The following is a 14,497-nucleotide window of genomic DNA, read 5'->3' on the forward strand; positions in this document are numbered from 1 at the left end:
TGTCTTAAACGAATATTTTAGAAAGTTTTTTTTTTTTAAAAAAAACACCTGTTCTATTTCCAGATGGCAAATATTCTTTCCAGCATGTAAGTAAGTCCAGGTTGCAGCATGCATTAACAACTTGAAAGAAAAGAGGGGAGAAGGAAGGTTCTTACTAGAAGCATGCAAAATTACAATTGCAGTCTCTGGGTCAACTTTAAAGAAAAGCCATAGCAGAATGTCTCTTCCCTTCCCTTCCCTTCCCTTCCCTCAAGCCCACAAAAGCTCTCCGGAGAAGGACGTTACTTACTAGCTTGTTAAAAGTGGATAGCCTGGTGGTATTCAGTCCTATCAGTGACGGGAGCGTTTGGGACATCCAGTTAGAAATCATAGCCATGGTACTAAGCACAGCACCCAGCTTGAGCAGTGAAGGACTCATTGCTGTGGAAGCTAATGAGTTTTCATAGTGAGTGATTATCATCCTAGAGCAGACTGGCAGGGAAAGAGGCGTGCCTGCAACTCACAACATCCATGGCATGAAAACGGTTCAGCCTCCCTAGATTTAATCATCCTCCAAAATGCACATCCAAGCTGCTTCCTTCCCCTCCTCCCTCTTCCAAGCACTGGCATTGAAGCCTCCTGTCTTTGCACCACATAGCAAGGCAGGCTATGTGTTCACAGGAACAAAAGCCTTTAACGCTAATAATAATAATAATAATAATAATAATAATAATAATAATAATAATAATAATAATTTTGCCTGGGTGGGAAATAAAAGAAGAGGTGGAGGAGAACAGAAGAGCCCCTTCACCAGGAGCAGACAGCTTGCTAGTTAATGAGGCAGTGGTCCAAGGCCAGAAGTAACAACGTCAACCCGCTACATTTAGTGGGTAGTTAGAGAACAGAATCTCTCAGACTTCATACGGAACATCTGTGGGGATTTATATGCAGGGATGAGGCCATGGATGTCTGGGTGTTGTTGCCATTGTCAACAAGTGTCACAAAGTTTCGTGTGAACAAAAAATACAATTTGATGCGTGGGTGAGAATAAGCCCTGCTGGATTCCATGGGTCTTGCTTCTAAGTCAACGTGGAGAGTCAAGCTACTTACTGCATCATAGCCCATAATGCACAAGGGATCACAATTTGGATAGTTAGAAATTAGTGGACTGACCTCTCCTATTTCTACTACCTTAAAAACCAGGATAAAGTCTGTGTATATCAGTGGGTGCAGAAATTTCCACGAAAGTCACATATATCTTTGTGGGATTTTTTATATGACTAACAACAATTATGACACCAAATTGTTCCAGCCAAACATGACTCTAAGGGGAAAAAAATATCTTGGCTTATAGCCAATATGAAGACTATATACCTGAAATTGTAATCTACTGATTACTTCACTGTAATTTTTTTGCTTCTGTGGAGACATTCAGATTATAATTGCAGAGATGTCACTTTATTATTATTTTTTAACTTATGCTGCTTTGTAAAATATCAAAAAAAAAAAAAAACATCGCTTTACTATAATATGACATGATGGCTCATGATGCAACAAACTATTTAGAAAAAAAATGATAGAAATGTGTAGACTATGAATGCCTATCTCTGCCTCCAGGATCATGGAAGTGATAAGCCATGTATCTGGATGGTGTGGAGGTTGCCGTTCATATAGCCTCAGACTTTTCACTTATAGATCAAGCTGGGAGAGGGTTAGTGCAACCATCCTAATTTCTCAGTAGTTTTCAATATCATGGCATCCTTCTGGATTGACTGCAAGTAATGGAAGGCATCATATTACAGTACAGTGGTTCTCTTCCTTTCTCCATAGTAGGTTCCAGTCAGTCCTGGTGTGAGGTGAGAGGTGAGCCTGCTGCCCCAGATTTGTAAGGTGTCTCAGGGTTCAACACTCTCAGTCATCCCAGTTAACAACTAACAGAGAATGTTGGGGAAGGTCAGTTCAATGTTGATGATCCTCAGTTAGAGCACTTAGCAATAGTACTAAGACTTATAATTCTTTATAGCACTCTCTTAAGCAGTTGACAGAGTCATACATCTTGTCCCATGTCTGACAAACTATGCTGCTAACATCATATTCCACTGCCTGAAGCTTTAGATGGGGAGGAACAAACTAAGATTCCACTGTACCAATACTGAGCATCTATGGTTGTTTGACCCTTCTGGTGCTGGGAGCCTTTCATCTCTAGGCCTGAACAGGGTTGACCTTCCTCTTAGGGGTTTAATTCATAACCAAGAGGGGGCTTTGGGGACTCATAGCTCTCTTGTTTGAAGAGCATCTGCCAATTGTGGCCAGAGGTCCTTGCCTTGTGTCACAGTGGTAGTTATATAGGACTATAAGGCTCCTCTTACATCAGGACTTGGTCATGGGATGGATAGAGTACTACAACAATATGCTTCATATGAGAGTAGCCTCAAAGCCTCACAAGAACTCAGAAGACAGGCCTCTGTTGTGGCATCAACCCTCCAGAACAGCATACCTCCAGGAGTTATACTGTATATGGCCGCTGTTTATCAGCCTTTAAAAGAGCATTAAGTAGGGCTCTTTCCTAGGGCCTTGGGAGTGGAAAGAGTTAGTTAATGTTCCTTCTGAATGATGTAGTCTGTTAGGTTTTATTCTGATTTATTTTCACTGTTTGTATATGCTTGAATGCCTACTCAAAAGACCCTGGAGTTAAGTGGGCAAGAAATGTGCAAAACAAACAAACAAACAAACCAGTTAACCATTCTTTTTACATTGGCATGTTGGAACATATAGATACTTTTGGGGGTATTTATGTTGTCCCTACAACCTTAAGCTAAACTACTCAGCTTCTAGGTCACTTGGTAAATAGAACTATAATTTTAGGAGGAAATAACTGTACTGCTAGTCCAGGAGAGCTTTGTGGTCAATCTGTTTTTCTTTAAGAGAAGAGAAACTTAATCATGATTTGTTTATGGGAAATTCTTGTTTGCACCTCAGGAATCATTCTTCCTTAACCCCATGGTTGGATTGTTTTTAAAATACAATTTTACTGCATTTTTTAAAGAAGTTAAAAACACAAATATTAAAAAGGAAAGAAAATAAGAAATAATGGTGAATAAGTAAGAAAAAATAGAAAAAGAAGAAAGAAAAAATATAAAAGCAGCTTCTAATCTTTTTGATAGCAGTTATAAATGCATTTACATTTTACCCTATGGTTACATCATAATGTCCTTCTTTCAACAAGCTGCTCTTTCTAATCTTCATAAATCATAACTTCATTTTTCTTTTCTCTTTTTAACAAAAAGTCCATAAGGGGTTTCCAGTCACGGTTAAATGTATTTGTTGGTTTTTCTCTAATTAAACAAGTTAATTTTGCCATCTCTACTAGTTCTATCATCTTCATTTCCATTGTAGGTATTTCAGAGTCTTGTGCAGCAGAAATCATGTATAAGAGTATTCTTCCATAGTTCTTTTCTAATTGCCTATCCATTAATCTAAGTTCTGGTTGCAGTTGAATGTTGATCATTGAAATACTTTGTATCATTATATGTATCTGAACCCTTAAGTTTCTGGCTTTTACAAGTCCACTAGATATGATAAAATAACTCTTCGTGGTGTCCACAGTTCCAACAAGAAATCTGAAGTAACTTTATACATTATAGATCAGGGCTGTCAAACTCCCAGCCTTTCAGCTGGATGCGTCACCCTCTGGTCACGCCCATGCCTGGTTTAGTGAAGGGGGGAAAAAGTCCTGATACATGACATGACGTGGTTGTGATGATGTGAGTTTGACACCCCTGTTCTAGACAATTTTTCTGGAGTTATATACCAACAGTAGCTACATCTTTTTATAAAAATTCTCTTTTAGGTTATAGCAATATAAATTTCAATCCTTTTAACCCACTGTTTTAATCCATATTTTTCCTGTTTCATCAATATATCTTGTCCAAAGTTCTTAGTCATTTCAGGGTACACTAGTACTTCCATTTCAAATTTAAATCCCTTCTTTGTAGGTCAGGGATCCCCAAATTCCTGGCCACAGCCCATTGGGAACCAAACAGCCCAAGTGGCGGGTGAGCATGCAAAGCTTCATTTGTGCATGCACAGGATTTAGGTTGAACCCACAAAGTCATTCTCCCTGCCCCGGCTGCTGAAACAGCTGCCAGTAGTTTGTGGCATCAAAAAAGTTGGGGACCTCTGCTGTAGGTCATCAGTAGCTCCTTTTGAAGAAAGGTGAAAAACCAGGGGATCAGTACATTCTGTCAGAAGGTTGACACAACTGGAGGAGGGCAAGTGACACATGCTTATTAAATTCAACAGCTAGGTTCGTAAAATGTTAGATGCCATGAACAAGCAGGTGACGTATGAACATGTGAATTTAGTCCATGTCTAAGCCTTTTTCAACTCCTTTTTTTTCCTGACTTTTTTGTGCTCTTTAAAATCCCAGAAGATTATCACCACAGGAAAGAGATTACTAATCATAGACATTTATTTATGTGTTCAATTTGTATAGCTATTCATTGCAAACCAGGGACTTTGGGCAGTGAACAATCATAAAATGAAAGAAGGGAAGGGCTCTTTTAGCTTCGTTTTTCAATTCTTAGAAATGGAGATCTGCAACTACGAGAAACAACAAGAAAAGACTGCAAAACAAGAAGACTGGGACAAAGAAGAAGCCATCTTTAATGAACAAGTAACTCTATGTGGGGAAGAAAGGGGAAAGGGGGAAAAGAGAATGGAGAACTTAAGACCTAAAAAAAAAAGCCAAAGAAGGGAAAAATATTTTGAAAAGTGGATATAGTGTTGGAAAGCAACAGAAAAGGGGGAAGAGGGAAATGGAGGTGGAGAGATAGGGGGGTAAAAAGGGGAGAGAAGAAGAGAGGGAAGAAGGAAAGGAAGAGAAATTACAGAGGTTTGGAGCAAGATGTAAAGAAACAGGACCTATTTAGAGATAATGGGTGAAAATCTAACTGAAAAAGGGATTCTGTGAAACAGGACCTATTTAGAGATAATGGGTGAAAATCTAACTGAAAAAGGGATTCTGTGAAGATACATAAGATTGTATTGTTATATTTGTAATAGAAATAATTTTAGAAAATTGGAAACAACATATGATTAAAAAGAGGGATAAAGTAGTTGGTGTTGTTTGGGGAAATGTTTGTGAATAAAATAAAATAAATGAAATAAAATAAATGAGAAAATTGAATTAGGAAGGAACGGGAACATTTTAATTAGTCAATGTTTTATAAAATATAAGTGAAGAGAGGGGGGGAATTAACTATGGAAAGTTTATAATTGTTCCCATAGAAGTATGATATTTATTTGAAAAGTAATGTGCAAAATGTTAAGAACTAAATGAATATTAATATTAATGACAGAATTGAATTGGAATGGATTGTTGTTTTAATTATATTATACATGTATAATTTTTTTTCTTTTTTCAAGAATACAATGTGTAGTTTTACAATGTGCCAAGCAGAATCCGAACGGAAGTTATGTATTATATTAAGTGTTATAATTTTAGGGGAAAGATATAAAGGCGTCATACTCCAATCAGTGCTTACAGGAGAAATTTTGTTTAATGAGAAAAGATAGTAGACAGTTGAAACAAGACAGACAAAGAATATAACTACAATGATTTGAATTGAGATGAAATAAATAAAATAAAATTAAGAAAGTTAAAAGAGGGGAGAAGCTATGTAGAAAATATAGAATAGTAATAAGATATGGAATGGAATATAAAAATGAGCATGAACTTGAATTTGTGTCTGTACGAAGAGATGTAACCCGGGATTATGCTGCTTTCAAAAAAGATGTTTTACTTGTATTTCTTTTCTTTTTGTGAAAACTCAAACAAAACTTACAAAAAAAATTATGAAATGAATTAGTCTTTGAACTTGGTTTTCCTTAACAGGGGTCAAGTTACATTTTAATCATGGACTGTAGATCTAATTTTTCCCCCATTGCTTTCAAGAGGCAAACTGCAAACTTTTATTTTTGCTCTGATCCTCAGCAGTGCTTATATTAAGGCCATGAAAGATAGCTCTCACCTGACCCTACTCCCAATTTTTAGCCAGTGTCATTATAATGATATCTACAAAATGGGAAACTGTATGCTAACAGAAAGGTATTAGAATTTGAATGTCATCTGTAAGAGAGGAAAGGATTATGCATCATACTCACAATTGAGTTCCCAGATAAAATAATGATTTCTATAAATTCATTGAATTATATGGAATAGTTTCATTCAATTTTCAGATACCTAGGTGAATGAATGAGTGGTTCTATCAGTGGTGGGATTCAAATTGTTTTACTACCGGTTCTGTGGTGTGGCTTCGTGGGCATGGCAGGGAAAAGATACTGTAAAATCTCCAGTCAGAGGTGGCATTTGCCGGTTCTCTGAAGTACTCAAAATTTCTGCTTCTGGTTCTCCAGAACCAGTCAGAACCTGCTGAATACCACTTCTGGGTTCTATGTCTCCTTCTCAGGAAATAGACTAATGCAGAGACTAAGCAATTGGAGTTTATTCTCAGTTAACCTGTACTGTGCTTATTCCTTTTAGTTTCCTTTCCTGTTGAGCTTCAATATCAAATAACTGAGTTTTGAAAAAAGTCAAGTGAATGCCTCTGTTCCTGCATGTACATCATAAGCCAGCAACTATCAATAATATTTGATAGCCTTTCCTTTGATGAAGATGTGCCTTGAATGAATTTGTAGTTGGACAGAGATGTACTTTGAAGGACACAGGAAACTATATCAAAATCATATATAGACAAGAATAAACACTTGTACATTGCTATTCAGATCTCTTTCCAGAGTGGCATGTTTGTTCCCGGGAATTCTACACTGCTCTGAAAAAGCCAAGAATGCTTGGTAAAATGAAGTTTTAGGTGTTTATCAATATCCCTTTTCTTCAAGATGAATTCACATAGAGAGAGGTATTCTTACATCAGCTGTTCTATAACCTCCATTTGAGCTCCTAAATATTAGCCAATCTTTGCTTCTCTCTACCTACCTCAAATTATTTGATTTAACTAAGATGATAGAAAAGTTGATCAATGCCTTTTTCAAACATACAGTACTGTGATTTTGTATATAATTTAATGAGTGAGCTTCAGCCTTCCTTATCATATTAAACCCTCCCTTGAAAATTCCTGGTATAATAGAGTATTATTTTGCTGAAGATACAACTAGTCCCCAAAGTACATCTTTAAAAACTGAGTAAGTTTTAGTGCACTAGCAAATGAAGGAGAGTAAAATTATATAGCTTACTGGCAAGCAATATGAGCAATGAGCAAACAGCATAAATCTATGTAAAACAAGATTCTGATCTAACATACTGTCATGGGAATCTTGATATTTCTATATCATAAAATGCGCTCTTCAAGTCAGTGGATAAAAACCATGCATCTTAGATTGATCACTAGTGAATTTTAGCTTCTGTTAACCATACAGCAGCTCACTGCAGATTACATATAGCCACTTTCTCAATTATCTGTCTGGTCTAGTTCACACAAAGAGATGAGATTGAACATTTTTCTGAATCCCATTTGGATTGCAGAAGAGAGGAATCCTAACTGAATACTTTACCATTAAAAATCACAGCTGCACGAGACCCCTAAATACACACGTCTCCATATCATAGAGAAAAATATTACAGTAGCTGAATCTTTGTATTGCCAGATTAAAGTTTGGAAGTGCAAAATGTCTGTGCTCAGAAGCTGAGCACAAATGGATTTGTTTAGAGACTACCAGGGGATTCCAGAATTGTAGACTGTGGCCTATTGAAAAACAAAAAGGAACACTCTGAAAGAAATCAATAGCAAATCGTTTCCAACATTGTTGCCAATGAAGTTATCTACCACAGGATCTACCTCCTAAGTCTAAGTTATGGCTCCTAAGCCAAGCTTTCTGGTATCTGCCTAGCGAATGGAAAAAAATGATACTGCTGGCAATTGTTGGTAGGCCACTGCTCCTTTGTCTTCCTAACATTTTCCCATAAGTGCAGGGTTTGCTTTTTACCCCTAGATCATGGGTGTCAAACTCGCGGCATCATGTCGCCATCATGTTGTGGATCTGGGGTGGGTGTGGCCTGTGTGTGATGCATCTGGCCCAAGGGCCACCAGTTTGACACCCCTGCCCTAGATCAACCAAGAGTTGGTCCATTGTCGAAACAGGAATTGATTGGCTGGCTTTTTAGCCAACTTTAATGTCATGGGCTGAGAAAGCGTGACTGGCCCAAAGTTACCCGGCCGTCTTTCATACCTAAGGCAAAAGTAGAAATCCTAGTCTTCTAGTTTCTAGCCTGCTTCTTAACCACAAAACCAAACCCGCTCTCAGTTGGTAGGCCATGTCTGCCATTGCCAATGATTAATCTAATGGAGATGCAGCAAAGAGTAAAGTAATCATTACCATTTCATATTGTTTCTGTGCATAAAGCGTTATTCGCATAACTCTCTCTTTGGGAAAGGATAGATAAGTTAAGGACTGATTCATTATGAGGAAGGAGAAATGCTTAAGTCAGCAGCTGACTAGGCAGGTAAGATTCACAAACTGTATTCACACAAATTACTTATTTTGCTTGACTGAATCAAGTGTTATTCAACCCAATTTTCTGTTCTTGAAGGAGCCAACAAACTCATCATACAGGTTACAGTCCTGCAACAAAACTGGGCTACAAACGGCTCAATCATATTTTAACCCAGTATGTGTGAAAACCCAACCATAAAGTAGAGCAAGGGGTAGAGTGCAGAGAGAAAAAGCTGTGCTGTTGTAATTTCAGTGCTGTTGTCATTTCAAACTTTTCTTGCCACAGTTGTTAAGTGAATCACTGCAGTTCTTAAGTTGGTAACATGATTGTTAAGTGAACCTGGTTTCCCTATTTACTTTGCTTGTCAGAAAGTGACAAAAGAATAGAATAGAATAGAATAGAATAGAATAGAATAGAATAGAATAGAATAGAATACTTTATTGCCCATGTGTGTTTGGACACACAAGGAATTTGTCTTGGTGTAAATACTCTCAGTATACATAAAGAAAAGGTACATTCGTTAAGAATCAAGAATCATAATGTACAACACTTAATGATAGTCATAGGGTACAATCAACAATCAAATCATACTAGGAAACAGTCAATATAAATCATAAGGATACAAGCAACAAAGTTACAGTCCTACAATCACAAGTGAGAGGGGATGGGTGACAAGGAGTGATGAGAAGATTAACAGTAATAGTAGTGCAGACTTTGTAATAGTTGAACAGTGTTGAGGGAATTATTTGTTTAGTAGAGTGATGGCTTTTGGGAAAAAACTGTTATTGTGTCTAGTTGTTCTGGTGTGCAGTGCTCTATAGCGTCGTTTTGAAGGAAGGAGTTGAAACAGTTTATGTCTGGGATGTGAGGGGTCTGTAAGTATTTTCACAGCCCTCTTTTTGACTCATGCAGTATACAGGTCCTCAGTTGAAGACAGGTGGGTAGTAATTGTTTTTTTCTGCAGTCCTAATTACCCTCTGAAGTCTGTATCTGTCCTGTTGGGTTGCAGAACCAAACCAGACAGTTATAGAGGTGCAGATGACAGACTCAATAATTCCTCTGTAGAACTGTAGCAGCAGCTCATTGGCAGTTTGAGCTTTCTGAGTTGGCTCAGAGGAGCATTCTTTGTTGTGTTTTTTTGATGATGTTTTTGATGTTAGGTGTCCATTTCAGATCATGTGATATAGTAGAACCTAGAAATTTGAAGGTCTCTATTGTTGATACTGTGTTGTCTAGTATTGTAAGAGGTGGTAGTATGGGTGGGTTTCTTCTAAAGTCTACCACCATTTCTATGGTTTTGAGTGTGTTCAGTTCCAGATTGTTCCAGTTACACCACGAGGCAAGTTGTATAACCTCCTGTCTGTATGCAGATTCGTCATTGTCTCTAATGAGACCAATCACTGTTGTGTCATCAGCAAACTTCAGTATTTTAACAGATGGATCGTTAGAGATGCAGCCATTGGTATATAGGGAGAAGAGGAGATAAAACACAGCCTTGGGGGGCCCCTGTGCTGATTGTACAGGTATCGGATGTGATTCCGCCTAGCTTCACCTGCTGCTTCCTGTCTGTTAGGAAGCTTATGATCCACTTATAAGTGTGTTCAGGTACCATTACTTGGTTTAATTTACTTAGAAGAGTGTCTGGAATGATGGTATTGAATGCTGAACTGAAGTCTACAAAGTGGCCCCTTGTGTAGGTATTTGGAGATTCAAGGTGTTGTAGGATGTAATGCAGAGCCATGTTAACAGCATCATCTGTTGATCTATTTGCTCAGTATGCAAACTGCATGGGATCTAACAGTGGATCCATGATGGATTTCAGGTGGGACAGCACCAGCCTTTCAAAGATTTTCATAACTACAGATGTTAGAGCAACTGGTCTGTAGTCATTCAGTTCCTTGATGGAGGGCTTCTTTGGCACTGGGATGGTGATAGAACGTTTGAAGCAGAAAGGAACATAGCACATCTCTAGTGATCTATTGAAGATTCGGGTGAAGATGGGGGCCAATTGGTCAGCACAGACTTTTAAGCAAGAAGGAGTTATCATGTCTGGCCCTGGTGCTTTTCCTGACTTCTGTCTGTGTGATAGATCTTGCACTTCTTTTTCTGTGATCACCAGAGGTTGTAAGCCCAATGGATTGGGGCCAGTTGTAGGAGGCTTGGCTGTTGTTGGTGTGTTTGAGATGTGGCTTGTGGAGATAGGTGGCTGTAGTTTCTTTTCAAACCTAGAGTAAAACACATTCAGGTCATCTACTAGTTGTTGATTTCCTTCTGCCTGGGAAGGAGGTTTGCTGAAGCCAGTGATGTTTTTAAGAGTTTTCCACATGTTTGCTGGTTCATTTGTTGAGAATTGATTCTTTAACTTTTCAGAGTAGCTTCTTTTTGCTGCTCTGATCTCTCTTGTTAATATATTTCTGGCCTGGTTGTAAAGCATTCTGTCACCTTTTCTGTAGGCTTCGTCTTTGGAATGACGTAGCTGCTTAAGTTTAGCTGTGAACCAAGATTTATTGTTACTATATATTTGCAGGTTCCTTGTAGGTACACTAAGTCTTCGCAGAAGCTAACATATGATGTTACAGTATCTGTGAGCTCATCTAGATCTGCAGAGGCATCTTCAAAAACATTCCAATCAGTGCAATCAAGGCAGGCCTGGAGTTTCAGCTTTGCCTCATCCAACTAAGTCTTCACTGATTTAATTGTTGGTTTAATGGTTTTAAGCTTTTGTCTGTAGGCAGGTACAAGGTGAATCATGCAGTGCTCAGAGTGTCCCACAGCTGCTCGTGCTAAAGACCTATAAGCATCTTACTGTTGTGTAGCAGTGGTCTAAAGTATTTTTGCCTCTGGTGGGACAATTTACATGCTGGAAATATTTTGGGAGCTCTTTCCTTAAACTTGCTTGATTGAAATCTCCTAAAATGATGGAAAGGGAACCTGGGTGTTTGGCTTCAGCCTCCATAATTTGATCAGCAAGAGTTCGTAATGCCTTGTTTGCACAGGCTTGTGGAGGAACATACACAGCTATTAGGAGAAATGAGGAGAACTCACGTGGAGAGTAAAATGGCTTGCAGTTGATGCGTAAAGACTCTAAGTTTTCATCACAAAACTTATATATTATAGTTATATCCTGAGACCAGCTGTTGTTGATATATACACATAATCTTCCACCCTTTGTTTTACCTGATGTCTCTTCAATTTTTTTCAAAACAAAACATGACCACAGGGGTGCTTCAACCATCATAGTGAAAAACTATCATGTCACTTTTTCAATCCTGTTTCAACTTTGAAGGGTCACTAAACAAACTGTTGTAAGTCAAGGACTACCTGTATACTGCTGTCTAATCATTTTAAGTTAAATTTCTCATTGCTTTCTATGAGCTGTAATTACTGCTCCACAGACATAGACTTGAGAGAATAATTAAGACTGCAGAAAAAACAATTACTACCAACCTCCCTTCCATTGAGGACCTGTGTACTGAGTCAAAAAGAAGGCTGTGAAAATATTTACAGATCCCTCACATCCTGGACCTAAACTGTTTCAACTCCTTCCCTCAAAACGACACCATAGAGCACTGCAAACCAGAACAACTAAACACAAGAACGGTTTTTCCCCTGAAAGCATTAATCACTTCGCTAAACAAATATTTCCCTCAACACTGTTCAACTGTTACAAAGTCTGCACTACTATTACTGTTAATCTTCTCATCACTTCTTATCACTCATCTCCTCCCACTTGTGACTGTATCACTGTAACTTTGTCGCTTGTATCCTTACGATCTACACTGTTTCCTAGTATGATTTGATTGCCTATGACTATCATTAAGTGTTGCACCTTATGATTCTTGACGAATGTATCTTTTCTTTTATGTATACTGAGAGTATTTGCATCAAGACAAATTCCTTGTGTGTCCATCCACACTTGACCAATAAAGAATTCTATTCTATTCTATTCTATTCTATTCTATTCTATTCTATTCTATTCTATTCTATTAGATTAAGAAACAGAGTCCAAATGAACCAGAATGTTCTACTGAGAAAAGAATACTATACGATATTGATATATTTATTGTTAGCACTGTTTTCGAAACATCAGTCATGCAGTAAGTGTAATTTCACTCATTGGCTGAATATATTGAAAAGTACCAGTAACAGCAAGCTCATTTCTCATTAAAGAATTAACTGGAATAGTCTCTGAATCCCTTGTCTTGTATTTCTATTTCTCGTGGGGATGGACTTGGTATCTTTCTTAACTGAAAGTTGGAAAAGTCAGTTAGGTTCTAGGCATAGGTATCTTCAGCAAGCCACAAAATGTCAGTTAATGTGTCTGTCATTGTATTATTTTGCAAATAGCACAAGTAAACAGTGATATCATGGCACCTGACACAAGAAATTTGTGTTATTTGCATCATAACATACATTGTCATTTGTCTCCCCCACCCTCCCTAAAGAACCTGTGCCATTAGGCCTTTTGATGTGGCTTACTGCAGTTCCTTTAGTTAACAGGATAATTGTTCCTTTCTCCAGTTCCTTTAGTTAACAGGATAATTGTTCCTTTCTCCTTATACTCATAGTTCCATCAACTCTTGATATATTTTTGAGGGTACATAAACATTAAAAAAACATTCTTCAAATGCCAAAAGAATGCTCTTGAAGTCACTTGAGAGATCTGATAGCTCATCTAGTTTGAAGAAGATGTTTTTTGGGTTCCATAATACAGGAGCTTTAACAAAGCTAATTGGTTTGGGACTTTAGCAAAGATAATAAGCTAAGGTCAAATCCACGTGATGAACCTGACAAGGCTATAAACTTGCAGGGGTGTCAAACTGTTGGCCCGTGGGCCAGATGCACCCACCCCAGCTCCGTGAATGGGAAAAACATCACAAAATGTCATGTGAAGGCAACATGACGCTGCAAGTTTGACACCTGTGCAATAGTAAAGAGTTTGTGGAATGCTTTGGATTGAATTTCACAGAAATGCAAATAAATGTAATCACTGACCTGCAACTGTTTAAAGATACCACATTTTTTTTTGGAATAACACGAGAACTGTTTGCTATGTTCATCCTTCTGTATATTCTAGAGCAGTGGTCCCCAACCAGTGGGCCGGCAATCACTGGTGGTCTATGAGAAAATTTTGGTGGTCTGCAGAGAAATGTCACCCCCAAAGCACCCCCTCCAAAGCAATTAATCCAGGCTGCGTGGGAACACAAGGCTGTGCTGCCCACATGGCCTGCGAGAACACAAGGCTTGCATCGCTTGCATTGTGAACAACATGAGGTAGTGAGGGGAGGGGGGAAAGGGCGGAGGGGGGAACTTGCCCCACTCACCCTATGCGCCTCACCTGGCCACTGGGCTGCTTCTTCCCGCTTCTTTCTTCTTCTGCTTTTGGCTGCATGCAAGGAAAGCAGAAAAAGTCTTTCTTTCTGTCCCCCCAACTCCACCAGAAATGAGTCTTTGGGACCCTGCAGGGCATCCTGCTCCAAGAGGCTGCTGTGGTGCAACAAGTCTCGCAAAGATCCATTTCTGGCAGAGTTTGGGGGAGAGAAAGAAAGATTTGTGCTGCTTCTTCCAAAAGTCTCTCTCTCTCTCTCCCCCTGAGAACAGAGCTGAAGACGGTATCCTGCGATCCCAGTTAAAGAATGATCGATCAGTAGGAAAACGGGGTGGGGAATTTTCCTGCAGACTTTTTTGGGGGGATTTTCCCAAGGTTTCTGGTCCGTGGGATTTAAAATTATGAGTTTGGTGGTCCCTGAGGTCCAAAAGGTTGGCGAGCCCTGTTCTAGAATATCATTTCTGAATTACTTTTGAAGTGCAGTAGAAAGACCTTAGCTTAAACTAATAAAGTGATGGAACAAATAAAAGCAGTACTATTGTTGGTGTACCACTATCATCCAGAAGATGTGGATTATATTTTCCAACTTCAGACCTTTCCCAAAAGGCATAAATCAGCATTGATGGGGACTTCAACTATCCCAATGTCTGTGAAGTTAGCAAGCTGTGCCAGGCATG

At 38.6% G+C, this 14,497-nt stretch overlaps 1 protein-coding gene across 2 annotated transcripts in view; it reads right to left on the minus strand.

Moving 5' to 3' along the window:
* Positions 1-14,497, minus strand: part of OLFM3 (olfactomedin 3) — a 204,002-nt gene that overhangs the window by 60,754 nt on the left and 128,751 nt on the right. The window contains exon 1 of one of the 2 annotated variants that reach the window (XM_026700128.2): positions 290-518. The exons of the other annotated variant lie outside the window; for it this stretch is intronic. Coding sequence (XP_026555913.2) covers positions 290-460 — 171 coding nt within the window. The 5' untranslated portion in view covers positions 461-518. Of the gene's footprint in view, positions 1-289; positions 519-14,497 lie in introns of those variants that run through there. 2 annotated transcript variants of the gene reach the window in all.

Source organism: Pseudonaja textilis, chromosome 3 (genome assembly GCF_049901715.1).
Source record: "Pseudonaja textilis isolate UNSWEBS1 chromosome 3, rPseTex1.2, whole genome shotgun sequence".
In the NCBI taxonomy this organism is placed as follows: Eukaryota; Metazoa; Chordata; class Lepidosauria; order Squamata; family Elapidae; genus Pseudonaja; species Pseudonaja textilis.